Raw genomic sequence first — 27,699 nt, forward strand, 5'->3', positions numbered from 1 at the left:
TGACAGGGAAATATAACAATAGTTTTTGACCCAGGAGCATGGTGTATGCCTTTATTTTTCTTTAAGATGTCTTTTATTTCCCTTGATGTTTTTGTTTGGATTTGGGTTCTGGTTTTTTGCCTAGTTTTATGTCTTACTTCTTTCAGAGCATGAATGTTGTCTTCTGAAGGTTACGTATATTTGTTATCCTTCCCCACGGCACCTTCAATCCCTCCCTGCCCCTGGTCTGGCCAGTGCGAATGCCTTTTATGAGTGCATGCTCTACCCTTCTCGGCGTCTTTGTTGTGTGCCCGGTGCATAGCTCACTTCCTGGGATTACTTCAGCAGCTGGCCTTCTTTGTTCTATGTTGTAGTATAGTTTGTGTAGATCAGAGCTATCTGTTCCTTTATAATTTCAAAGAATTTATGAAATTGAGGCTTCGTAGGGGCACTTTTTTGATTACTTCCTCATTTCTTCTTTGATTACTGACTTGCTCAAAAGAAACTTCTTGTTGGGTGAGTTTTGATAGTTTACATTGTTCTAGGAATTAGTTCATTTTCTTGAGTCTAAATTAAGCTAAATTTAAAGACATCTGGGCAGGGTATATTCTTCTTAACAAGTAGTCTCTCTCTCTTGACATTTTAATGTAGTTAAATATCAATTTTTCCTTTGATGGTTTTTGCTTTTGATGTCGTGTTAGAAAACCTCACTTCAGCTTACACAATAATTCACTTACATGTTCTCATACTTTTATGCTTCCATTGCTCTTTAACTTGCTTGGGATTTATTTCTGTGTATATAGTATGGGTAGAGTGAAGCAAGATCACAACTTTCTTTTCCCGAAAGCCCATTAATTTTCCCAATACCTGATTTATTTATCACGGGTTTTAATGGTGTTATTTTCTATTTCAAGGGCTGTCTTTTCTGATCTATTGATCCATCTTTTCTTGTACCACTATTATATGCCCTAAGAACCACTTATTTTTAAATGGCTTCTAGTATTCTGTAGAACAGATAAAACGTAGGTACTTAGCCACTGTGGCTAAGTTGGGTTGAATAATTTATCATCATTTGGGAGAACTGTTTGGGTTTTTCAGGTGGTATTCATGAACTACTAATTTCAGTATCACTTCTAGTATTAGTTAAAATTTTGGCATTCTGAACTCCAGTCTTGACTTACTAAATCAAAATTGCCGGGCTCAAGAATACATTTTTAAAGTCTCCTGAGGAAATTCTAATGTACACTAAAATTTGAAATGGCTTATGATATAATGTTAAGTGGAAGGTGGAGTATAAATAATATATGCACTGAGTCAACTCTGCTTTTTTTTTTTAAGATTGGCAGCTGAGCTAACAACTGTTGCCAGTCTTCTTTTTTTTTATGTCTGCTTTTGCTTCCCAAATCCCCCCAGTACACAGTTGCATATTTTTAGTTGTAGGTCCTTCTAGTTGTGGCGTATGGGACACCGCCTCAGCATGGCCTGATGAGCAGTGCCCTGTCTGTGCCCAGGATCCGAACGGGTGAAACCCTGGGCCGCCGAAGTGGAGCACGCAGACTTAACCACTTGGCCACAGGGCTGGCCCCTCAGCTCTGCTTTAAAACATGCATACATTCATGCATAGGGAAAAAAGATGCAAGGAATTATGTTAAGATTTTATGATTACCCTGGATGATGGAATTATGGGTAATAGTTTTGGGTTTTTCAACTTTTCCATGACGAGCAAGCATTTCCTTTAAAATAAGGGAAAATTCAGTTATTTTAAGATCCATTATGGTTATGAATACTATATAATACAAGAGAAATGATTTTATGATATACTAATACACGTAAAAAGTTGGATACAAACAATCTGCAGTTTCACTGAATTAAGAATGTATGTGGACAATAATGATTGAATAAGGTCCTCCTAGACCAATCCTTCTCCTCTAGGCATCTGGCCGTAATACAAAAAACAGCTTCCTGAAGACACTGAAGAGAGAGCAGTTGCGGGCGAATTCTGCAGGAAGTCCACACTCGTAGAACAGGAATGAAAAAGAATAAATCCCTGTTTTCAGGGCTTTAAGCCTCAGGTCAGGTGCAGTTAGCAGGTGCACTGGTGGAAACATTGCAGTCTTTCTGGCCTGGGGAACCAGATGCTAAATTAAGAGAAAGCATGGCCACTGGACAGACAGCGGGGATCTCAAAAGGAAAAGAGCCAGAAAGGGGGGTCTCAAATTCTCTCTGTCCACTTCTCTGGCTAAATCCAGAACAGAACTGCCACCCAAAAACAAAGTTTGTAATTCAAGTCCAACCAAATAATTGCCTGCTAAAACAAAGGAACAATTCTCAGTGGAGAAAAATAATAGAATACAGTCTCCACAACTTGACATTTATAATGTCTAGGATAAAATCCAAAATTACCTAACTTTAAAGACCCAGGAAAATAGACCATATTCTCAAAGGAAAAGAAAATCAACTAAGACCAACCCCAAGATATAGTGTTGGAAGTAGCACACAAGGATTTTAAAGTGGCTATAAGTACCCTTTAGTAAATAGAAGAAAATATGGTCACAGTGAATGAAAAGAAATAGGACAGCTTAGCAGGAAAAGTAGAAATATATTTTAAAAATCAAATAAAAATTCTAGAACTGAAAAATTCAATATTTGAAATTAAAAATTCATGAAATGAACTTTACAGCAGAATGGAATGACAGCGTAAGTGACCTTGTAAATAGAGCAATAGAAATTATCCAATGTGGAAAGGACAGAGAAAAATTATTTTTAAAAATGAATAGAGCCTCAGATCTCTTATATCACATGTTCTAATACATGGGTTATTGGAGTCCCAGAAAGAGAGAGAAAATGAAACAGGAAAAAAGTGAGTTTAAAAAGTGATGGCTAAAAGTTCTCCAAATTTAATGAAAGGTATTATATTATATATTCAAGATGCCCAAAGAACACACCAAGCAGCATAAACATTAAGATGCTAAGCTATGACACAACATAGTCAAACTATTGAAAGCCAAACATCAAAGGGAAATCTTGAAAACTTAAGAGAAAGCAATCTAATACATTTGGGGAAACAATGATTCTGCAATGACCCACTTCTTATTAGAATCTATGAACAACTCAAGAAAGTAGAACATCTCTGCAGTGTTGAAAGAAAATAGCTGTCAACCCAGAATTCTATATCCAGTGAAAATATTCTTCAAGACTGTAGACATTATCAGATAAAATAAAACTAAAAGAATTTGTTGCCAGAAGACTCATACTACAAGGAAAGCTAGATAAAGTTCTTTAGGCCAAAGATAAAGGGGACCAGATAGAAACTCAGATCCTTAAAATGGACAGATTGTCAGAAATGGTAAATATCTGGTAAATACAAAGACATTTTTTTCTTGTTTTTTCCTCTCAGTTTGTTTACAATACATATTACTGTTCAAAACAAAAATTTCAACATTGTCTTGTGAGTTTTATAACATATACAGATATAGCATATATAACTACAGCATAAAGGCTTAGAGGAGAATGGACCTACAAGTTACAAAGTTTCTACATTTTATACAAGTGGAATAATTTAACTGTAAGTGGACTGTGGAATTTTAAAGATAAATGTTTGTGATCCCTAAAGCAGTGGTCCTCAACTTAGGGGCAGTTTTGCCTCCCAGGAGACTTTGACAATGTTCGAAGACATTTTGGTTTTCACAGTTGGTGTATTTGGTAGGTAGAGGCCAGGGAGGCTGCTAAAGATCCTACAATGCTTAGGAGAGCCCACTACAACAAAGAATTGTCTAGCCCAAGATGTCAGGAAAGCTGCTGTCGAGAAACCCTACCTTAGAGCACTTGTGCCACACATGTGCACATTGTGTGCACACATCAAATAATGCCAAGAAGGACAGGTAAAAAGCCAATAAAAATATTGAAATTCTGAAAGAGAAAATTCAGATTATTTTAAAAAGTAGCAGGAAAGCTTGATCAAGGAACAAAACTCAGAACAAATAGAAAATACATAGTAAAACGGCAGACGAAAACTCACTCATTATGATTACATCCATGTTAATAGCCAAAATAATCTAATTTAGAGACAGAGATTGTCAGATTTAATAAAACAGCAAGGGCTAACACACTTTAAATTTAAAGACACAAATAGTTTGACAGTAAATAGATGGAAAATGTTAAAAGCTAAACTATGCAAAGATTAAGTTCAAGTATGATTGTCTATATTAATAGAGTAAATTTTAAGTTACAATGGGTTAACACAAAAAAAGAGAAGCGTTTCATAATGGTAAAAAGTTTAGTACGTTAGACAAGCATAATAATCATAAATGTCTATATGCCTAATCACAGAACTTGAAAATACATGAAGCAAAATAGAATTAATGAGGGAGATATAGACAGTTCCAAAATCATAGTTGTAGATATTAACACTCCTCAGCAAATAATAAGACAACTAGGTGAAATATAAGCAAAGATATATAAGACCTGAAGAACATATCTACCACCTTACCCTAATTGACATTTCTAAAACATCACAGTCAGCAATTACAAAATACACATTATTTTCAAGTACATATATGGTGTTTTTCACTAGTATAGACCATATGTTTGACCATTAAACAACTCTCCATAAATTTCCAAAGACTAAAATCATGAGTTCTGCAACCTCAATGAAATAGAACTAGAAAAAAAGAATAAGATATCAAAGGAAACTCCAAATATTTGGAAATTAAACAACTCACTACTAAATAGTTAATGAGCCAAAGGAGGAATTAGAAAACATTTTGAACTAAATAGTAATGAAAATACAACATATCAAAATTTGTGGGATGCAGCAAAATGATGCTTAGAGAGAAATTTATAACTTTATAAAAGGAGAGAGATCCAAATCAGTGATCGAACTTTTTACCCTATTATAAAAAAAGCTAATTAAATTCAAAGTAAATAAAAGAAAGGAAATATTGAAGAGCAGATAGTATAGAAAGTAGACAGTCAATACAGAAAAGCAGGGAATCCCAGAGTTTAGACTGATCAAGAAAAAGGAATACAAATTAGGAATAAATGAGTGGAATCATTGCTGATCCTACAGACACTAAAAGGATGATGAAGAAATTTTATAGACAATTTTACGCCAATAAGTTTGATAGCTTAGATGAAATAGGCAAATACCTTGAAAAACACAAATTACCAAAACTGACCCAAGAAGCAACAAGAAATTTTAATAGCCTTAAATCAGTGAAGGAAATTGAATTACTAATTTAAAATCTTTCTTCAAAGATATGCTCCAGGCCCAGATGTCTCGAGTTCTTCTAAACATTTAAGGAAGAAATGCCAATTCTATGCAACTTCTTACAGAAAATAGAAGAGGAGGAAACACTTCTCAAGTCATTTTGTGGGGCCAGCATTACCCTAATCCCAAAATCAACATTACACGAAAACTACAGAGCACTCTTTCTCACGAATATACGTGCAAAAATCCTTAAATTATTAGCAAATCAGTATATATAAATGGTAATACACACATATGAGGATATATAAAAAGGATATATATCATGATCAAGTGGGGTTTATCTCAAGACTACAAGGTTGGTATATGATCTGAAAACCAACCAATGTAATTCATGTTAGTAGAAGAAACTGTGTCATTTTAATAGATGCAAAAAAGACATTTCACAAAATTCAACACCTACTCACGATAAAAGCTCTCAACAGACTAGGACTAGATTAAAGTTATGTATGGAAAATATACAGCCAACTTCATACTCTTAAGGTGAAAATTCAATAATTTTTACTTATGATCAGAAACAAGGCAAGAATGTTCATTCTCACAACTTCTGAACAAAATGTTATTAGAGGTCCTAGCTAATGCAGCAGGCAAATTAAAGAAAGAAGCATGCAGGTTAGAAAGGAAGAAGTTAAACCATATACGTACCTGATCTATATAGAAAATCCTCAAGAATATGCAAAAAAATTGACCAAAACTACTAGAATACGTGAAGTTAGTAAGGTTGCAGGATACAAGGTCAAAGCACAAAAGTCCTTTGTATTTCTATGCAGTAGAAGTGAACCCTTGCAGAATGAAGTTTTTAAAAACACCAATTATAATAGTATCTGAAACATAAAATACTTAGGCATAAATTTAATGATTTTTTTTTTTGTTTGAGGAAGATTAGCCCTGAGCTAACATCTGCCACCAATCTTCTTTTTGCTGAGGAAGACTGGCCCTGAGCTAACATCCGTGCCCATCCTCCTCTACTGTATATGTGGGATGCCTGCCACAGCATGGCTTCCCAAGCAGTGCCATGTCTGCCCCAGCGAACCAGCAAACCCTGGCCACCGAAGCAGAACATGCAAACTTAACCGCTGCACATCTCGCTGGCCCCAAATTTATTTATTAATTAAGACCTGTACACCAAAAACTCCAAAACATTGCTGAGGAAAATTAAGATTTAAGTACATGGAGAGATGCACTATGTTCATATATTAGATTTTTTAATATTGTTAAAATGGCATGAAATGTTGATACAACAACGTTGATAAACCTAAAAAACATTTTGCTAAATGAAAGAAGTTAAACACAATAAACTACATATTCTGTGAAGCCATATATACAAAAATTTTAGAATTGGTAAAACTACAGTGATAGAAACCAGACCAGTGGTTTCCTGGAGCTGGAGGAAACAATTGACTGCCAAAGAGCCAGGGGGAACTTCTTGGCATGATGGAAAGTTCTGTATCTTGATTGTGGTGGTGGTAGTTACATGACTGTACACAGTTGCTAAGACTATCAAAATGCACAGTTAAAATGGGTCATGTATGTAAATTATACTTCAATAAAACTGGTGAGGGCAAAGAAAAATACATTTGGGAGAAAAGCTAGAAGAAAATACCATGAAATTTTATCATTTTGCTGGGTTATGCATATTTTTAATTTTTCTAAATTATAGTATTATGTCAATTATAAGTACTTAAAGCTTAAAACTTGACTTTGTTGTTGTTAGTACTGTCAAGTCAATTCGATGTGTAGGCACCCTGTGCACAGCAGTGCAGAACCCTGCCCGGTCTCTCTGCACCTTCGTCCCACCTTCTGCTCTATCAGATACTGCTCTGCTGCTATTCATAGGGCTTTCATGGCCCATTTTTTTGGAAGTGGGTGGCCAGGTCCTTCCTCCTGGTCTGTTTTAGTCTGGAAGCTCTACTGAAACCTGTCCGCCATGGATGACCCTCCTGGTGTGTCAAATACTGGAGGCATAGCTTTCAGCATCACAGCAACTGGTAGCTAGGCCTCAGTGGTGAAAGCACCAAATCTTAAGTACTAGACCACCAGGGCTGGCTAGTGTGACTTACAGATAAAAACATAATGGTTTTATTTAAAAAATGGAAAAATTAATCTATATAGTGAAAGAGTCAGTATTTTATTGTGTTCTACATGGTTAAGACTTTTCTTGGATAAAGAGCACAGATTAATGGTTACCAGAGGGGAAGGGGGTTGGGAGGTGGGTGAAAGGGACAAAGGAGCACATATGTATGGTGATGGATAAAAATTAGACTACTGGGGGTGAGCACGATGAAGTGTATTCAGGAATTGATAAATAAACAATAATATACACCTGAAATTATGCAATGTTATATACCATTATAATCCCAATAAAATTACTTGGGGGAGAAAAAAGATTTTTCTTAAGAGCCTCATATAAAATAACATATAACAAGCACATTACTCTACCTTTTAAAAGTACTCATTTTGTAAGAATGGGAATATGGATCAAATAATGTTTTGGATATAAGATAAATGTATGTTTGGCACATTAAGATTGAGACATTTTTAGGACATTCCACTAGAGATGTCTGGTTGGTGTCCTAAATATATTTTGTTTGTTTTGAAGTGGTTGACTGAGTTTTGCGAAATTTAATAAACAATATTTATTTCAGGAAACTCATTATCTGCAATATTAGAAGGAGAAGCACGTTTAACTTTCTTGAATAGAGGTGAAGATTATGTAATGACAATGCCATATGCTCATTGTAAAGGTAAATATTTTCCATAATTGACTTAGACATTCCTTAAACCTTCTCTTTAAGTAAATGTATATGGCTGTAGTTTGTTATGTTTTGAGATTGGTGGAGTCAGCTTTTGTTTGAAAGTGTCTTTGGTTTACAGATGCTCAAGATATTGCTGTCATCTGCTGAATATTTCTGTAGTGAATTAATTCACCCACAGTGGGCTTTTTATGACACACTCTAGTTGGAAGAGGCTGATTTATAATAATAGAATTTCATTTGCCTTATGTGCAGGTTTTAAAATTTGATGAAACTGCCCTTATTTCAGAATTTATAAAAGTGATTTTCATTTTCTACACCACTATTCCTTTTTTAACTTTTAATTTACTGCTTTTCATTGTACTGAGTCCTTTAAGAAATTTTCAATCCTCATTTGGCAATTTTTAAAAATTAATGTATTAATACTTTTTCTCATTATTTAGGATACAGATAAAGATATTAAACAATAACTATAATTTTTGACGGGCCAGGCTCCCAGCTGTTCTGTGCCCTTTATGTTTGTAAACTGATCTAGTCACTCCAGCAGCCCTGTAGAGGAGTTAATGTTATCACTGTTTCATGGATGAGGGAAATGAGGCACAAAGAGGTTAATTTGCCTGAGCTCAGCTAGGATGCGACAGTCAAGATCTCTGCAGTCTGCAATCCTGTGCTAGAAAGCATCAGCTTAAACAGTCAGCTTGGTCATTATTACCCTCCCTTCCAACTCATTTCTTAAATATAATTTTTTGGGTGATTATCCTCTATTTTAGGAACTGATTCATGAAAACATTGAAATCATTTCATATGGCCTCATTTCACAGATGAGAAAACTGGAAGGGTTAAGAATTTTATCCAAGGCCAAACCAACTAGTTTTAGTAAGAATGCTGAGACTAAACTCTAAGCTTGTTGACTCCTATCCACTGTACCATGAATCTGCCTAGTACTAAGTACAGGAGTGGCCAACTTGTGGCCTCAGGCTAGATAATTCTCAGAGGTTCATGTATGGTTCATAAAATAGGCATGAAGTGAAATATCTGAAATTATTAATTGAATTGATAAGAAATATGTTTTAAATTTTGTATCATTTGGAATAAATAAAATGATATTTCATGTAGATACTCAGTGCCATCCATACCCAAGGAGCAACAGGAAAATTCTTTTGTAGCAATGTTTTTATTGTGCAGAAAAGCATGAGCATAGAAAACAATGGTTATTTTCTACCCTTGTGTATTTTCTAAGATGTGTTCCCCAAACCACTAGCCTCACAAATTGTTTTACAAAATAACAGTTTCATAGCCAAATAAGTATGAGACACATTACATAGTGTTCCCCTCTTGGAAATTAACCTTCTGTATTTGCATATTAAGGCTACCTCAACAGTTTAGTCCAAGAACAGATACACACACGCACAGCCTGTTTAACTTTCTTAAACTCAGAATTTCCCCAACTGTTTAGCCACAGAAACTATTTTGGGGGATTTTTAAAGTTTGTCTGTCTTACTTGTACAGTTGATTCTTGTTTGCAGTAGTTATGTTCTATAAGGTCACCACAAACACTAAATTAAGGCACACTGAACCCTTGCTCCCAGGGGAAAATACGAGCTCAGGTTCCTGCGAGCCTCTGGTCACATTTTCATCAACCAACCAATACATAACCTTGTTTCTGTTTAAAGACACCTTGTTTACTATATAGTGTTGATTCATTAACATTTAACTAACAGCCAACAGCACTATAATTCATACCTTAATCAAGCTTTCACACACATATTTTCTCTGCAAGGTACATCACAGCCTTCTGTGCTTGGGCACTTCAGCACTACCTTTGGGGGCCATTTTAAATAGTAAAATCACCAACAAAAAGCACAAAAATGCAAAAAATGTGGCAGTAAATATACTGCAAAAAAGACTTGTTTGCCACATGAGAGATGAAACCAAAACGCAGAGTGTCACTTTGTTTGACCTCAGCTGTCAGTGTGCACATTGGGCAACTCAAATTTTTCGCTGCTCTGTGCATATCCACAAATGACTGCACAAGTACTGTAGATGTTGATTTTGGGATTACTAATATATTTTAGTGAGAATGTCAGTTGGCAGATATGGATCAACTGTTATCTATTTAAATCCTACAGAACCAACTTGATGTGTATATTGTAGATTTTGGGGGTGTAGAACAGAATACCCTTCAATTATTAGTTCCTTCTATATGGAGATTCGATTTTAAAGCTCTGCTTGTTATTAGCCGCTGTCTCTCTTTCTTCAACGTTTTGTCAAAATTGTTTTTCCTTTAGGAATTCTTTATGGCACAATGACACTGGAACTTGGTGGAACAGTCAATATTACATGTCAAAAAACTGGATATAGTGCAGTACTTGAATTCAAACTAAAGGTTAGTAGAGAATGATAGGAGGTATCGCCTATTAAGGAAGAGTTGTGCTATAAATATTGAACAAAGAGCCAGTTCAGTTCCTAACTGAAGACTATAAGAACACAGAATTCATGCAAGGGTGGCCCTGGAAGATACAAATCAACACAAAGCAATCATTTTTTGTTTTTCATTTTAATTAATAAAACTCTTGGTATTGGGGCTGGCCTGGTGCTGCAGCGGTTAAGTTTGCACATTCTGCTTCGGCGGCCCAGGGTTCGCCAGTTCAGATCCTAGGTCTGGACATGGCACTGCCTGGCAAGCCATGCTGTGGTAGGCGTCCCACATAGAAAGTGGAGGAAGATGGGCACAGATGTTAGCTCAGGGCAAGTCTTCCTCAGCAAAAAGAGGAGGATTGGCAGCAGTTAGCTCAGGGCTAATGTTCCTCAAAAAAAAATACTGTTGGTATTATATAGGAGATGAGATTTAAGAAGTGAATGGATAGAAATTTTTCAGTAAATTAAACCATTGCTTTACAGAGTACCAAAAAGTATGTATCAGCTTACTGTGTACAGTAAGACAGCGTTGTATTAGTTACTATTTCTGCCTAACAGTTTACTCTAAAACTCACAAGCTTGAAAACAACCATGTTTTGATCCTTCAGTGTTCTTTGGGTCAGAAATTTGGACTGGGCATATTGGGGATGGCTTGTCTCTGCTACGTAATGTCTGGGGTCTCAGCTAGGAAGATTTGCAGGCTACTACTGACTTGACACTTGGGGCCTGGAATCATCTGAAGGCTCATCACTCACCTGTCTGATGCCTGGGTTGGGACTGAAAGACTAGGACTGCTGAGCTGAGCACCTGTATACGTGGCTTTTCCATGTGGCTTGGCTTCCTCACAGCATGGCGGCTTCAAGGTAGTCAGACTTCTTAACTTGGCAGCTCAGGGGTCCAAGTGCAAGTAGTGTCCTTGTGAGCAAGGCAAAAGCTGCATTGCCATCCTTGACCTAGCCTCAGAAGTCAAATTACATCACCACCATCCTCTATTGGTTAAAGAGTTATAAACCTACCCAAATTCAAGGGAAAGGAATGTAGACCCTACTACTCAATGGGAAGATGGCAGGGTCTCATTGAGGAAGAGCATGTGGGCTGGAGAGGGAAGGATAGATATGATTGAGACCATCTTTGGAAAATCCTGTCTCCCCTCAGAGTGAAAGGCAAGTTTAAGACCTTTTCACAGTGTCAGTTGTTGGTGCAAGATAGTACATTGTGTTCAGATAAAAATATTTCTATGAACTATTTGATGTTTATTACTAAAAATTGCTCCTATGTTGATGTCCAGCCGATCAGCAACTTTGCTCGAATAAAAAAGATGATCTCTTTTAAGTATTATTGGATGCAGTGCTCTTTGTTTGATTTTTTTTTCATCTTAGCAGAGTTTTTACTTGTATGGTCATAATGATATTTGAAAATCATGACTAAAGAGGTCTTAAGTAATTTATGATGCCTTTAAGGATTAGATTGGAGCATCAAAATTTTGTCACTGAGGAGAGACATCAGTAAGGCACTGTAGTAACTCAAGGTCTGTTCCTTCTAATCTTATTTTTGGGGGGTCCTTTGGGCTGGGTATTGTTTTACTGTCTCGTTTTGAAGGAGGGTGTTATTTCTGTCAACAGACGCGTTAAGTCCCTTACGTGTACTGAGTGGCTGTTGCTTAATAGATTGTGGCGTTGACAGACTGCAGTCTTGAGTCAGTTACATCAGTGTGATCTTTTCAGCGTGTTTATTCGGACTTCACATTGTCTGTTTTTACCTATTTTTTCCACAGCAACAAATTCAAATTTCTTTTTTTTTTTTTTTTTAAAGATTGGCCCTGAGCTAACATCTATTGCCAGTCCTTTTTTTTCTTCTTCTCCCCAAAGCCCACCAGTACATAGTTGTATATTCTAGTTGTAGGTCCTTCTAGTTCTGTTATGTGGGACACCGCCTCAGCATGGCCTGATGAGCGGTGCTAGGTCCCCTCACAGGACCCGAACTGGCGAAACCCTGGGCCGCTGAAATGGAGTGTGTGAAATTAACCACTTGGCCACAGGGCTGGCCCCTCAAATTTCTTTTTATTGAACATTTCTGACTAAAATTGGAGTCAATATTTCACCATTTGTGCCGTCAGCAGCACTGTAACTAAACAATTAACTTTTTCTGTTGTTATTTGTCTATATTATATGTAAATATAACTTAAAAGTAAAATGTCTCTTTAACATTTTCTTTCTTGAAAGCCATTTCTAGGTAGTAGTGACTGTGTTAATCAAATATCAGGGAAACTTAAATTGGGGAAAGAAGTCCTAGCTACTTTGGAAGGCCATTGGGTAAGTGTTTTTATATTTCAGCTTTACAAAAGAATTTTATTCTGTGGGAAAAAATTAACAATAATTTCATAAGCTCACTTGTTTCATTGCTTAAAGCATCACTATTCAACATAAGCTTCAGCTTAACAAATATTTTGGTGTTGATCTGTTATCAGCAATGTTTAGTTTTATGTAATATTTTATCTTTCCAAAACTCGAAATCAATAAAAATAACTAGCTCTTATATATCACCTACTATGTGGTGCATTGTTTAAAAATGTTCCTCATATTAACTCATTTAGTATTTAATATAATAACCCTATGAGGTGGGTACTGTTATTGTCCCCATTTTACAGAGGAGGACACTGCGGCACCAAGAGTTTAAATAATTTGCTCAAAGTAAGAGGTGGAGCAAGAATCCCAGGCAGGCACTCTGGCTCGAGGGCTGTGCTTGCACGCACAGCAGTGTACTGCCTCTCACCTGGAGGGAAGAGGCATTTCCAGTTAGAGGTATACTTCCTTCTGAGGAGCGTGGAAAGGAAAATAGTGGTATATGAGAGCAATGGCTTTTATTTACTTCTCTGCCGACCTGAGTTCACATGTATGTAATTTTGTGAAGAGGAGGTTAAATGAATAAAAAGGATCCTATCAGGCGACTGCCTTGACGTACTCTGACTGTGAACACCGACTGTATGCTGTTTTCTGCATTATAATAAGCAGAAAATGATGAGAAATATAATAAGAAAATGAAACTTGATCTAGAAATTCAACGAAGAGGCCACATATGCTCTGTAATTTTACTTCTATCTGAATAGCATTTGGGAAAAAGATAAAAAGTCTTTTTTAAAAAATGAAATTTCTAAGATTGTGCTCAGATTTACAATGCTAAGAAAGGCTCTGTCCGGTTTTTCTACATACAGTGAGTCGCAGGCGGTCCCAGCACCTCCCTGTGGCTGCGGCAAACACTGTGCTCTGCTTGGACAGTTTGGAGATGGTCTGGAGGCTCTGCATGGAATTGCTTGAAATAGGTTATTAAGCAGAGCTTGTGAAATCTATAAACTTCCTGTATATTCACTCAAATTTTAAAATGACTAGTGTTACATATTCAATCTTAATGTTTTTCTAAAAAATGACAGGAGATTTGGGGCTTTTAGGAAAGTGCTAGTTATATTTGTTTTAAAAATGTGTTTGTGGGATTAGGTATCAGGAAGAAAGTATTAGGTATTATTATATTACTATACTATGTAACCCCTTTTAATTTCCTTTAAATATAGGATAGTGAAGTTTTTATTAATGAGAAAAAGACCGATAATTCAGAGGTTTTCTGGAATCCAACACCAGACATTAAGCAATGGAGATTAATAAGACACACTGTAAAATTTGAAGAGCAGGAAGATTTCGAATCAGAGAAGTAAGTGTGCCATTTTTCAGCTACCTTCATGATAATCAAAGACTATTTTTTCAGTCCCTCAATAGTGTGGTCACTTTTCTCTGTCTTCAGTCATATTTGAATCTGGCAAAATAGTTTAACATTTGTGGGATGCGACAGGATTCTGTTTTGTATATGTGAAATACAAATCATGCTGCTTTTCTGCAGCTCAGAACTAAGTCTCCCCATTTTTTCCTTTCTCTTCTAACCTACTCCAGGGCCTATTTAAAAAAAAACTTTTATTTTGTTTGCATGAAATTATGGGACTAAGTAGTGATTCTTGGTTTTTCTGGCAGCTGTTTTCTAACCTGGGTTAGGCATGTAGAACTCTAGGTGAAGGGAGTGGTGCAAAATCTACTTTTGTTTTATTTTCCATGATACAAGAATGGTGCTAGATGTGCAAGCTTGTATAGAATTTACATTAGTTGGGTAATAATTAAGGCCATAGTTTCTGTTCTTAAATCATGAAATTCTTGCTGTATCTCTAATACTTTGGAACCAGAAATATTTTATACACATTGCCCAATTTTATTCTTATTATATCTCTTTGTGTTAGGAGAAGGAGGCGTCTGTGTAAAAGATACTATGCTAGGTACTTTATACACATTACGTAGTTTAGTCCTCATTACACGTTCCCACATGCATTATCATTCTCTCTCACGGGGATTCAAGTCTGTATGTACTTTCCTTCTACACTCAAAATTGAGGTGGTCAAAGATGGAAGAATAGGTATGCGCCAGTTCTAAAAATTTTGTTTCAGCTGTAATCACGTGATGCTCTCTGTCCAGAGCGAAGCTTTGCCAAGTAAGTTAGACAACAATTTTTGAGGTGTGGCTATAATTTAACATCTTTTAAAAGATGAAGAAAACAAGTCGTAGGATAAGTAACTTTAAATTCACCAGCCAAACAGTGGCAGATCTAGTATTTAACCCAAGCCTACGTGATTCCAAAGCCTTTGTTCTTTCACTCCCAACATGCTGTCTTCCCAGATAGGTGGAAGACAGATACAGTTTTATTTATCTGATAAAAAACTAAACTTGAGTAGGTGGGAAGATTTTACCTCAGTCTTCTTTTCTTGTTAAATAAGTAGTTTTCAACACTGGCTACACATTAAAATTATCCGGGAAACATTAAAAAAATACTTGGGCCCACCCCCAGAGATCCTGTTAAAAGTTCCCTGATAATTGCTGCATCCAAGGTCAAGAAGCCTGGCATTACACTGTTGGATCTTTGAGTCCAGTGGATCTTAAACAGTATGTAGAAGAATCAGCTGGGGAACTGGTTAAAAATGTAGATTCCTGAGCCTTCATTACACTCCTGTCATCTTGGGTCAGTACCATTCATTGCCATACATTCAAGAACCCATGTAATACATTGCTCTTGCCAATAAAAAAAATTAGTCTCCATTGTATCTCTCTACTCATGGCACCACTTGTTACATCTGGACTCATTTTTAAGCATTTGAGCAAGAACTTTGTCAAAGCCAAAAACCCACATGGGCATCATTTTCTTCTCAAGGGGATTCAAGCCTATTCTATATGGAGTTGATTTTCTGTTGTTTTAATACTATTTTTGTACACGTATTAGACTCTGGCAGCGGGTAACTCGAGCCATAAATGCCAAAGACCAAACAGAAGCTACTCAAGAGAAATATGTCTTAGAAGAAGCTCAAAGACAAGCTGCCAGAGATCGGAAAACGAAAAATGAAGAGTGGACTTGCAAGTTATTTGAACTGGATCCACTCACAGGAGAATGGCATTACAAGTTTGCAGAGTAAGTAATTGAATATATTACAAACATATGTCAGCATAGTGTGTTGCCTTCATTTCTAGAATTTTTATTGTTAGTTTTTTTATTGTCATATATATAAATTAGTATGAGATTTTAAATTTGATGTTTCATTTATTATAAATTTAACTCCATGATAGTAGTTAGCCTTAAAATAACCTGAGGCTCAGAAGATTAGATATGACAAACCTAAATCTTAAGCTAGGTTTATAATTACTAATGAAAATCTAATCAAATAGAAAGTTTTTGAAAAAGCTTTCAGTTAGTTATTAAACAAGTGGCTTTTTTTTCATTTTCTAGTACCCGACCATGGGACCCCCTTAATGATATGATACAGTTCGAAAAAGATGGTGTTATCCAGACCAAAGTGAAACATCGCACTCCAATGGTATGTAATAAAAAGTAACCTGATCTGCTAGGCATATAAGTCTTTTAAATCCTTAGTATCTTTGGCTGCCAACATTTAAAATTTCGTTTCAAAATTTAAAATTTTGGGTAAGCAAACTGGCAGAGTAAGCAGCTCCAAGTTCTTGTCCCCACAAAGAAACATCAAAAAGCAAGCAGAATCTGTCAGAACCAAATCGGCCAAGACTCTGGAAAATACTAAGAGATTTGCAGCAACTGAGTGAACACTGAGTCAAGAAAGAGGTGACTTCAAAGCAGTAGGAAATCTTTAGAGTATTTTTATTTGCCCTTGCCCCAACACCTCCCTGGTGCAATGGCAGTCTTGAAGGGTCCCAACATTTCCAGTGTGAGTCCTGATTCCAGAGGCAGCAGAGCAGACCTTATTCACAAATTGTGTGTGTCTGTTGTAACCTGTCTGGGGGCTCCCTGAAGGATTTGTGCAGGGCACACATCTCTGTTTTGTCTAACTCAGAACTCAGCCAGAGAGCTACAGGCATTGCTTGAAAATACTGCAAGCCCAACTAATAACCTGCAGATAGCTGGGGCAAAAGATTAATGCTGAAACCTTACGACAGACCACATAAGGCCCAGGAACAAAAGCTGAGGAAAGATTCTTTGGGAAACTAGGGCACTGAAAAGCCCCATGAATACAGGGGAATTCAGGAAGCCCTGCAGATGCCCAAGGCAAGATGCTTATGCTCTAAAAAGACCTGAGAAATCTCTAAGCTTTCAGCTTAGGCTGAAATATTATCCCTCAGGCTAATAGCTAGGCTTGGTACAAGCCTGGCTAAGTGTTAAGGGAGTGTCTGTGCACAGAACCAGACTGCCAGTATGGAAGAGTATTCTTTTTGTTTTTGTCTTTATTTGTTTAGCTACTGGTGTTCAAGGAAATTTCTGTCAAAATACTAGTAGAAAACAAACTAAGGAACAGAGACTTCAATGACCATGTACAACAAGGAAAACAGACTTTGGAAAAACAGTCTGAGAAATTCACTGAACAAATGGAGCACAGGCATACCTCATTTTATTGCACTTCACTTTATTGTCCTTCGCAGATATTGCACTTTTTACAAATTGAAGGTTTGTGGCAACCCTTTGTCAAGCGAGTCTGTCAGCACCATTTTCCCAACAGCATTTGCTCATTTCATATCTCTGTGTCACATTTTGGTAATTCTAGCAATATTTCAAACTTTTTCATTATTATATTATGGTGATCTGTGATGAGTCATCTTTGATGTTACTATCATAATTGTTTTCAGGTGCCACAAACCACGCCCATATATGACAGTGAACTTAATCAGTAAATGTTGTGCGTTCTCATTGCTCCACTGACTGGCCATCCCCCCATCTCTCTCCCTCTCCTCCAGCCTCCATATTCCCTGAGACACAACAACCTTGAAATTAGGCCACTTAATAACCCTACAATGACCTCTAAGTGTTCAAGTGAAAGGAAGAGTCACACGTCTCTCACCTTAAATCAAAAGCTAGAAATGATTAGTGAGGAAGGCATGTTGGAAGCTGAGACAGGCTGAAAGCTAGGCCTCTTGTGCCATGCAAAGGAAAAGTTCTTGAAGGAAATGAAAAGTGCTACTCCAGTGAACACACGAATGATATGAAAGCAAAACAGCCTTATTGCTGACACGGAGAAAGTTTTAGTGGTCTGGATAGAAGATCAAACCAGCCACAACATTCCCTGAAGCCAAAGCCTAATCCAGAGCAAGGCCCTGACTCCTTTGAATTCTATGGAGGTTGAGAGAGGTGAGGAAGCTGCACAAGAAAATATTGAAGCTAGCAGAGGTTGGATCATGAGGTTTAAGAAAAAAGCCATCTCTACAACATGGAAGTGCAAGGTGAAGCAGCAAGTGCTGCTGGAGAAGCTGCAGCAAGTTATCCAGAAGATCTAGCTAAGATCATTAATGAAGGTGCTACACTAAACAGCAGATTTTCAGTATAGACGAAACAACCTTCTATTGGAAGAAGATGCCATCCTGGACTTTCATAGCTAGAGAGGAGAAGTCAGTGCCTGCCTTCAAAGCTTCAAAGGACAGGCTGACTCTCTTGTTACAGGCTAATGCAGCTGATGACTTTAAGTTGAAGCCAATGCTCATTTATCATTCTGAAAATCCTAGTGCCCCTAAGAATTATGGTAAATCTACTGTTCCTGTGCTCCATAAATGGAACAACAAAGCCTGGATGACAGCACGTGTTTACAACATGGCTTACTGAATAGTTTAAGCCCATTGTTGGGACTGACTGCTCAGGAAAAACAGATTCCTTTCAAAATATGACTGCTCATTGACAATGCACCTGGTCACCCGAGAGCTCTGACGGAGATATACAATGAGATAAGTGTTGTTTTCATGCCTGCAAACACAGCATCCATTCTGCAGCCCATGGATCAAGAGGTAATTTCAACTTTCAAGTCTTATTATTTAAAAGATACATTTCATAAGACTGTAGCTGCCATAGATAGATTCCTCTGATGGTTCTGGGCAAAGTCAATTGAAAACCTTCCGGAAAGGATTCACTATTCTAGATGCGGTTAAGAACATTTGTGATTCATGGGAAGAGGTCAAAATATCAAGATCAGCAGGAGTTTGGAAGAAGTTGATTCCAACCCTCATGGACGACTTTGAGGGGTTCAAGATTTCAGTGGGAGAAGTAACTGTAGATGTGGTGAAAACAGCAAGAGAACTAGAATTAGAAGTGGGGCCTGAAGATGTGACTGAATTGTTGCAATCTCATGATAAAAGTTGAACGGATGAGGAGTTGCTTCTTATGGATAAGCAAAGAAAGTGGTTTCTTGAAATGGAATCTATTCCTGGTGAAGATGTTGTGAAGATTGTTGAAATGACAACAAAGGATTTAGAATATTACATAAACTTAGTTGATAAAGCAATGGCAGAGTGTGAGAGAATTTACTCCAATTTTGAAAGAAGTTCTACTGTGGGTAAAATGCTATCAAACTGCATCACATGGTACACAGATATCATTCTTTTATTTTTATTTTTTTTATTGAGTTAATGATAGGTTACAATCTTGTGAAATTTCAGTTGTACATTAATGTTTGTCATTCATGTTGTAGGTGCACCACTTCACCCTTTGTGCCCACCCCTCACCCCACCTTTCCCCTGGTAGCCACTAATCTGTTCTCTTTGTCCACATTTTTAACTTCCTCATATGAGTGGAATCATACAGAGATTATCCTTCTGTAACTGGCTTATTTCACTTAACATAATTCCCTCAAGGTCCATCCATGTTATTGCAAATGGAATGATTTTGTTCTGTTTTACAGCTGAGTAGTATTCCATTGTATATATATATCACATCTTCTTTATCCATTCATCTGTTGATGGGCACTTAGGTTGCTTCCATGTCTTGGCTATTGTAAATAATGCTGCAGTGAACATTGGGGTGCATAGAACTTTTGGAATTGCTTACTTCAAACTCTTTGGATAGATACCCAGTAGTGGAATAGCTGGTGGAATAGTATGGTAGTTCTATTTTTAATTTTTTGAGGACTCTCCATACTGTTTTCCATAGTGGCTGCACCAGTTTGCATTCCCATCAGCAATGTATGAGGGTTCCTTTTTCTCCACAACCTCTCCAACATTTGTTACTATTGGTTTTAGATATTTTTGTCATTCTAATGGGTGTAAGGTGATATCTTAGTATAGTTTTGATTTGCATTTCCCTGATGATCAGCGATGATGAGCATCTTTTCATGTGCCTCTTGGCCATCCAGATATCTTCTTTGGAGAAATATCTGTTCATGTCTCCAGCCCATTTTTTGATTGGGTTGTTTGATTTTTTTGTTGTTGAGTTGTGAGAGTTCTTTATATATTATGGTTATTAAGCCTTTGTCACATATATGACTTGCAAATATTTTTTCCCAGTTAGTGGGTTGTTTTTTTGTTTCAATCCTGTTTTCATTTGCCTTGAAGAAGCTCTTTAGTCTCATGAAGTCCCATTTGTTTATTCTTTCTATTGTTTCCCTTCTCTGAGAAGACATGGTGTCTGAAAAGATCCTGTTAATACTGATGTCAAAGAGTGTACTGCCTTCGTTTTCCTCTAGAAGCCTTATGGTTTCAGGTCTCACCTTTAGGTCTTTGATCCATTTTGAGTTTATTTTGGTGAATGGTGAAAAAGAATGGTCAATTTCATTCTTTTACATGTGGCTTTCCAGTTTTCCCAGCACCACTTGTTGAAGAGACTTTCTTTTCTCCATTGTAGGTCCTCAGCTCCTTTGTCGAAGATAAGCTGTCCATAGATGTGTGGTTTTATTTCTGGGCTTTCAATTCTGTTCCATTGATCTGTGCACCTGTTTTTGTACCAGTACCATGCTGTTTTGATTACTGTAGCTTTGTAGTATGTTTTGAAGTCAGGGATTGTGATGCCTCCCGTTTTGTTCTTTTTTCACAGGATTGCTTTAGCAATTCGGGGTCTTTTGTTGCCCCATATGAATTTTAGGATTCTTTGTTCTAATTCTGTAAAGAATGCCATTGGGATTCTGATTGGGGTAGCATTGAATCTGTAGATTGCTTTAGGTAGAACGGACATTTTAACTATGTTTATTCTTCCAATCCGTGTACATGGAATGTCTTTCCATCTCCTTATGTCATGGTCCAATTCTCTCAGAAAGGCTTTGTAATTTTCATTATATAGTTCCTTCACTTCCTTAGTTAAATTTACCCCGAGGTATTTTATTCTTTTTGTTGCGATTCTGAATGGTATTTTGTTCTTGAGTTCTTTTTCTGTTAGTTCATTAGTAGAATATAGAAATGGTACTGATTTATGCAAATTGATTTTATACCCTGCAACTTTGCTGTAGTTGGTGATTACTTCTAAGAGTTTTCCAATGGATTCTTTGGGGTTTTCTATATATAAGATCATGTTGTCTGCAAACAGTGAGAGTTTCACTTCTTCCCTCCCTATTTGGATTCCTTTTATTCCTTTTTCTTGCCTGATTGCTCTGGCCAGGACCTCCAGTACTGTGTTAAATAAGAGTGGTGATAGAGGGCATCCTTGTCTTGTTCCTGTTTTCAGGGGGATGGCACTCAGTTTTTGCCCATTGAGTATGATGTTGGCTGTGGGTTTGTCATATATGGCCTTTATTATGTTGAGGTACTTTCCTTCTATGCCCATTTTGTTCAGAGTTTTTATCATAAATGGCTGTTGGATCTTGTCAAATGCTTTCTCTGCATCTATTGAGATGATCATGTGGTTTTTATTCCTCAGTTTGTTAATGTGGTGTATCACGTTGATTGATTTGCGGATGTTGAACCATCCCTGTGTCCCTGGTATGAATCCCACCTGATCGTGATGTATGATCCTTTTGATGAATTGCTGAATTCAGGTTGCCAAAATTTTGTTTAGAATTTTTGCATCTACGTTCATCAGTGATATTGGCCTGTAGTTCTCTTTTTTCGTGGTGTCCTTGTCATGCTTTGGTATCAGCGTGATGTTGGCCTCATAGAATGTGTTAGGAAGTGTTCCATTCTCCCTAATTTTTTGGAATAGCTTGAAAAGGATAGGTATTAAATCCTCTCTGAAAGTTTGGTAGCATTCCCCAGGAAAGCCGTCTGGTCCTGGGGTTTTATTCTTTGGGATGCTTTTGATTGCTGTTTCAATCTCTTTCCTTGTGAGTGTGGTCTGTTCAAATTGTCTGCTTCTTCTTAAGTGAGCTTTGGGAGATTGTAGGAGTCCAAGAATTTATCCATTTCCTCTAGGTTATCCATTCTGTTAGCATAGAGTTTTTCATAGTATTCTCTTATAATCCGTTGTATTTCTGCAGAGTCTGTTGTTATTTCTCTTCTTTCATTTCTGATTTTGTTTATTTGAGCTTTCTCCCTTTTTTTCTTTGTAAGTCTGGCTAGGGGTTTGTCAATTTTATTTATTTTCTCAAAGAACCAGCTCTTTGTTTCATTGATCCTTTCTACCGCCTTTTTTGTTTCAATAGTATTTATTTCTGCTCTGATTTTTATTATTTCTCTCCTTCTGCTGACTTTGGGCTTTATTTGTTCTTCTTTCTCTAGTTCAGTTACGTGTAGTTTAAGATTGCTTATTTGGGATTTTTCTTGTTTGTTAAGATGTGCCTGTATTGTGATGGATTTTCCTCTTAATACAGCTTTTGCTATATCCCATATGAGTTGGTATGGCATGTTATCATTTTCATTTGTTTCCAGGTATGTTTTCATTTCTTCTTTAATTTCTTCAATGATCCATTGCTTGTTCAGTAGAGTATTGTTTAGTCTCCACATCTTTGTGCCTTTCTCAGCTTTTTTCTTGTAATTAATTTCTAGCCTTATAGCATTATGATCGGAGAAGATGCTTGTTATTATTTCAAGTTTTTTAAATTTGTAGAGGCTTGCCTTGTTTCCCAACATATGGTCTATCCCTGAGAATGTTCCATGTGCACTTGAGAAGAATGTGTATTCTGCTGTTTTAGGATGAAGTGATCTATATATGTCTATTAAGTCCAATTGTTTTAGTTTTTCGTTTAGCTCCACTATTTCCTTGTTGATTTTCTGTCTGGATGATCTGTCCATTGATGTGAGTGGGGTGTTGAGGTCCCCTACTACTATTGTATTGTTTTTAACATCTTCCTTTAAGTCTGTTAATAGTTGCTTTATGAAGCTTGGTGCTCCTATGTTGGGTGCATAGATATTTATAAGCATTATTTCTTCTTGATGAAGTGTCCCTTTGATCATTATATATTGTCCCTCTGTGTCTCTCTTTACCTGTCTTATTTTGAAATCCACTTGGTCTGATATAAGAATTGCAACACCTGCCTTTTTTTCCTTGCTATTAGCTTGAAGTATTGTCCTCCACCCCTTCACTCTGAGCCTGTGTTTGTCCTTGGGGCTGAGATGTGTTTCCTGGAGGAAACAAATTGTTGGATCTTGTTCTTTAATCCATTTTGCCACTCTGTGTCTTTTTATTGGAGAGTTCAGTCCGTTTACATTGAGGGTGATTATTGATGCATGTGGACTTAATGCTGACAATCTGTCGCTCGTTATCTGGATTTCCTCCATTACCTTTGTATCTTGTCCTGTGTGCTTTAGCCTACCCATTGACTACTGCAATTTCTTATGCTGGGTTTCTTAGATTTTTCCTTATTTATGTTTTGTGGCTCTGTTCTGTTATTTAGTTTAGTGGCTACCCTGAAGTTTGTATTTAGAATCTCGTGTATAATATAGTCTATTCTCTGGTGGTCTCTTACTTATTTGGCCTACACTGATTTAGTCCCTTTGCTCTTCCCCTCCTAAATTATTATTTTCATTTCTTATTCCAACTCGTGTTATGAGTTTGTAGTTAGAGTGATAAGATCGTCTTTGCTTTGGTAGTTTCCTTACCTTTATCCTAATGCTATAGTTGAATATTTGCTATCCTATTCTGGTTCTATCTGTCTGTCTCCCTACTCTGTGGTTGTGACCCCTATCTCCCTTTTTTCTTTTTTCAGGTATGAGAGGCTTCTTGAGGATTTCTTGTAGTGGAGGACTTTTGGTTCCAAATTCCCTTAACTTTTGTTTGTCTGGAAAAGATTTAATTTCTCCCTCATATCTGAAGGATATTCTTGCTGGATGGAGTATTCTTGGCTGAAGATTTTTATCTTTTAAAGTTTTGAATATGTCACTCCATTCTCTCCTAGCTTGTAAGGTTTCTATAGAGAAATCCACTGAAAGTCTGATAGGAGTTCCTTTGTAGGTTATTTTCTTCTGTCTTGCTGCCTTGAGTGTTCTTTCTTTGTCTTTCATTTTTGCCGTTTGTACTACTATATGCCTTGCAGTAGCTCTTTTTGCATTGACAAATCTAGGAGATCTGAAAGCTTCCTCTACACACATTTCTCCTTCAATCCCTTGATTTGGGAAGTTCTCTTCTATAATTTCATTAAGCACACTTTCTGCTCCATTTTCCTTTTCCACGTTCTCGGGAATTCCTGTGATCCTTAAATTCTTTCTCCTCATTGAATCCGCTATCTCTCGGAGATTTTCCTCATTTTTTTTTAATTCTTAGTTCTCTTTCTTCCTCTGTCTGGAGCCACTCAGCCTGTCTATCTTCGATTATGCTAATTTGCTCTTCTACAGTGTCTACACGGGCATTCAGGGAATCCATGTTCTGCTTTATCTGGTCCACTGTGTTTTTCATCTCTAGTAATTCTGTTTGATTCTTCTTTCTAATTTCAGTCTCTTTTGTGAAGTAACTCCAGAACTCGTTGGCTTGTTTCTCTATCTTTCTCTCTACCGCATTGACTTTTTTGATTATAGCTACTCTGAACTCATTTTCACTTAGTTTACCTATTTCCAAGTCCTCAGGACTTAATTCTGTGTTTTTATTGTTTTACTTCTGGTCTGGGGCTTTTATAAATTGCTGGATGGTAGAGGAGCGGTTTTTTTGCATGATGGTAAAATTCAGTTGCAGTTACAGCCTGTCACCACTAGATGGGGGTTGAGAGCCGCGCATTCTGAGCTCTCCGCCTTCAGGCAAGATGGCAGCACCCAGCGCAGTTTGCCACAGGTGGGTGGAGGGGCTGTTTTTCTCACGTGCCGATCTGGATTCGGATCAGTTCTGTTCTCTGGTCTCCCAGGGCCCTGGCATGATGGGGTCCCCACACACAGAAGCTTTCCCTGTCAGCGGGTTTCCACTGTACTGGCGGCGGGAGTCCTGGATGATTCCCAGGTCGCGCGGCCCCTCCCTTGCTCCTTCCCGCACCCACAGCAGCAATCCGAGTCTCTAGGGGAGGGAGCAAAGTTCTCTCTTACCCCATTCCAGCTCCTCCGAGGCCGGCAGCAGCCTCTCCGTCCTCCGTCTTTTTGGTGGTGTAGGTCTCTGACAGTCTGGCATTAGGTTTATTAGCTGAAATTCAGTTTTTTTCCAATCCTTTGTTGTAATTTGGAGGAGAGAGAGTCCCAGGTCAGCTCATCCCGCCATTTTGCTACGCCTCCTCCCAGAGATATCATTCTTGAAAGGAAGAGTTAATTGATGCAGCAAACTTTGTTGTTGTCTTATTTAAAGAAATTGCCACAGCCACCCAACCTTTAGCAGCCACCACCCTGATCAGTCAGCAGCCATCAACATTGAGGCAAGACCCCTCCACCAGCAAAAAGATTACAACTTACTGAAGGCTCAGATGATGATATGGCTTAATTGTTACAGAGTCTCTGTTTGGGATGATGAAAATGTTTTGGAAGTAGTGGTGATGGTTGCACAATATTGTGAATATACTTAGTACTACTGAATTGTGCACTTAAAACAGTAAAATTTATATATGTATATACACACATTATCACAATTTAGAAATTCAAAAAAATTTTAAATTTTGTTTCTTCCTTTAATAACACTAACATGATAGAGACACACAGGGCATCTGTATTTCCTCCTAAAGGTAGAGTTTACTGATTACAATAAATCTTTGTATACCGAGAGTTAGAGTGCTGACTCCCTTTGTCATTAATGGCTTCTCACCAGTCTTCATCAACCTCCAATTTGAACCAACTCTAAGAATGTGGATTTGGATTCAGATGTTCAGTTTTCAACCAAGAATTACAAGGCATACAAAGAAACAGCTTCCTGTTTAAAAGGAACAAAATAAATTGACAGAAATCATCCCTGATTAAGTCCAGATATCAGATTTACCAAAGACTTTAAAACGCTTGTCTTAAATATGGTCAAAGTGTTAAAGGAAACAGGGACAAAGAACTAAAGGAAATCAAGAAAAAGATGTATAAACAAAATCAGAGTATCAATAAAGAGAAATTATGCAAAAGAACGTAACAGAAATTCTGGAGCTCAAAAATACAATAACTGAAATGAAAATTTCACTAAAGATATTCAGCAACAGATTTGGGCAGGCAGAAGACAGAATCATTAAACTTAGGACAATTGAAATTATCCAGTCTTAAAAAAGAATGAAGAAAAGTGAACAGAGCCTAAGGGACCTATGGCACAACATCAAGTGGATCATCATATGCATTAAGGGGGTCTCAGAAAGAGAAGAGGAAGAGAAAGAGGCAAAAGAATGTTTGAAGAAAGAAGTCCCCCAAATTTCGTGAAAGATATGAATCTACAAATCCAAGAAGCTCTACAAAGTACAAGTAGGATAAACTCAGAGAGACACACACCATGACATTATAAGCAGTGAGGGGAAATATCACGTGCTCATCTCAATTGACACAGAAAAGGCATTTGACAAAATCCAATATCCTTTCATAATCAAAAAAATTTTTTAACATACTCAGTGGTGAAAAGAGTGAAAACTTTCTCCCTAAGATCAGGAATAAGACAAGCATGCACACTTTCACCACTGCTACTTAACATTGTACTGGAAGTTCTAGCCAGAGAAATTAGACAAGAAAAATAAAAAGGCATGCAAGTTGGAAATGAAGAAGTAAAACTACCATATTCATAGATTACGTGATCCTATACATAGAAAATCCCAAAGAATCCATTAGAAATATGCTAGAGCTGATGAACAAATTTAGCAAAGTTGCACGGTATAAGATGAACACACAAAGATCAGTTGTGTTTCTAAATACCTGCAATGAACAATCCTAAAAGGAAATTAAGAACGCAATTCAATTTACAATACCATCTGAAATGGTATGTACATTGTCTTTTTAGACATTATAAAATTTTAAGTCTCCATGACTTGAAGAAGGAGGGTGCAGTGTGAGCTGAATCCAGAACCTGCCTGCTTATTATTTATTTTCTATAATAGAATTATGGAAATTTTATTTTAATTTTAAGCACATGAATAAGATTTTGCAAAATTATTTGAAAGAATAGGTAATTGGAGATAATTCCTATTTAAACAGTAAACAGGTTAAGAACAGAGTAAAAAGACTTAGGACCACTGACTCCCTGTTTTTCTCAGCATGTGAATTACCGTGCTCTTCTGATTTGAGTTTCTTCCTTTGCGTTTGGATTTTTAAATTTAGGACTGATTTCCAAAATTGCAAGCTTATTAATAGGAGAGAGTCTCAAATTTATTATTTTAAGGACAATTTAGTTCGAGTTGATGGTTTGATATACTTTTGAATCTTGTGCATGTACTCAAGTACTTTCATTTTAAGTTTAAGCAAATTTAAACCATGCTCTGCAAAATACTATCATTTCCATTTATTATAAGATACTTTCTAACATTGTCCTGATATTATTAAAAGTAAATAATCTAAATAATCTTATTAGAAACCCAACATCATTCATTGGGGATGTTTCTAATCTTGGGAACAAGATAAGTGTGATTAAAAAGGAAACTATTATTTAACATTCAACTGGAGGTACTAACTGGTGCAGTAAGAAAAGGGGGGATCCATATTCATATTTGTGTGTGCACAAAAATGTCTCTTGAAGAATATACAAACTAAAAGC

The 27,699-nt window shown here is 37.0% G+C and overlaps 1 protein-coding gene across 14 annotated transcripts in view; it reads left to right on the plus strand.

Annotated features, from left to right (window-relative positions):
* The window catches only part of OSBPL8 (oxysterol binding protein like 8), a 190,977-nt gene that overhangs the window by 155,551 nt on the left and 7,727 nt on the right, over positions 1–27,699 (plus strand). For all 14 annotated transcript variants that reach the window (XM_046646898.1, XM_046646901.1, XM_046646900.1 and 11 more), the window contains 6 exons: positions 7,891–7,989; positions 10,287–10,384; positions 12,639–12,728; positions 13,982–14,118; positions 15,724–15,909; positions 16,225–16,312. In XM_046646898.1, coding sequence (XP_046502854.1) covers positions 7,891–7,989; positions 10,287–10,384; positions 12,639–12,728; positions 13,982–14,118; positions 15,724–15,909; positions 16,225–16,312 — 698 coding nt within the window. The remainder of the gene's footprint in view (positions 1–7,890; positions 7,990–10,286; positions 10,385–12,638; positions 12,729–13,981; positions 14,119–15,723; positions 15,910–16,224; positions 16,313–27,699) is intronic.

This window comes from Equus quagga, chromosome 19 (genome assembly GCF_021613505.1).
Source record: "Equus quagga isolate Etosha38 chromosome 19, UCLA_HA_Equagga_1.0, whole genome shotgun sequence".
NCBI classification, from domain to species: Eukaryota; Metazoa; Chordata; class Mammalia; order Perissodactyla; family Equidae; genus Equus; species Equus quagga.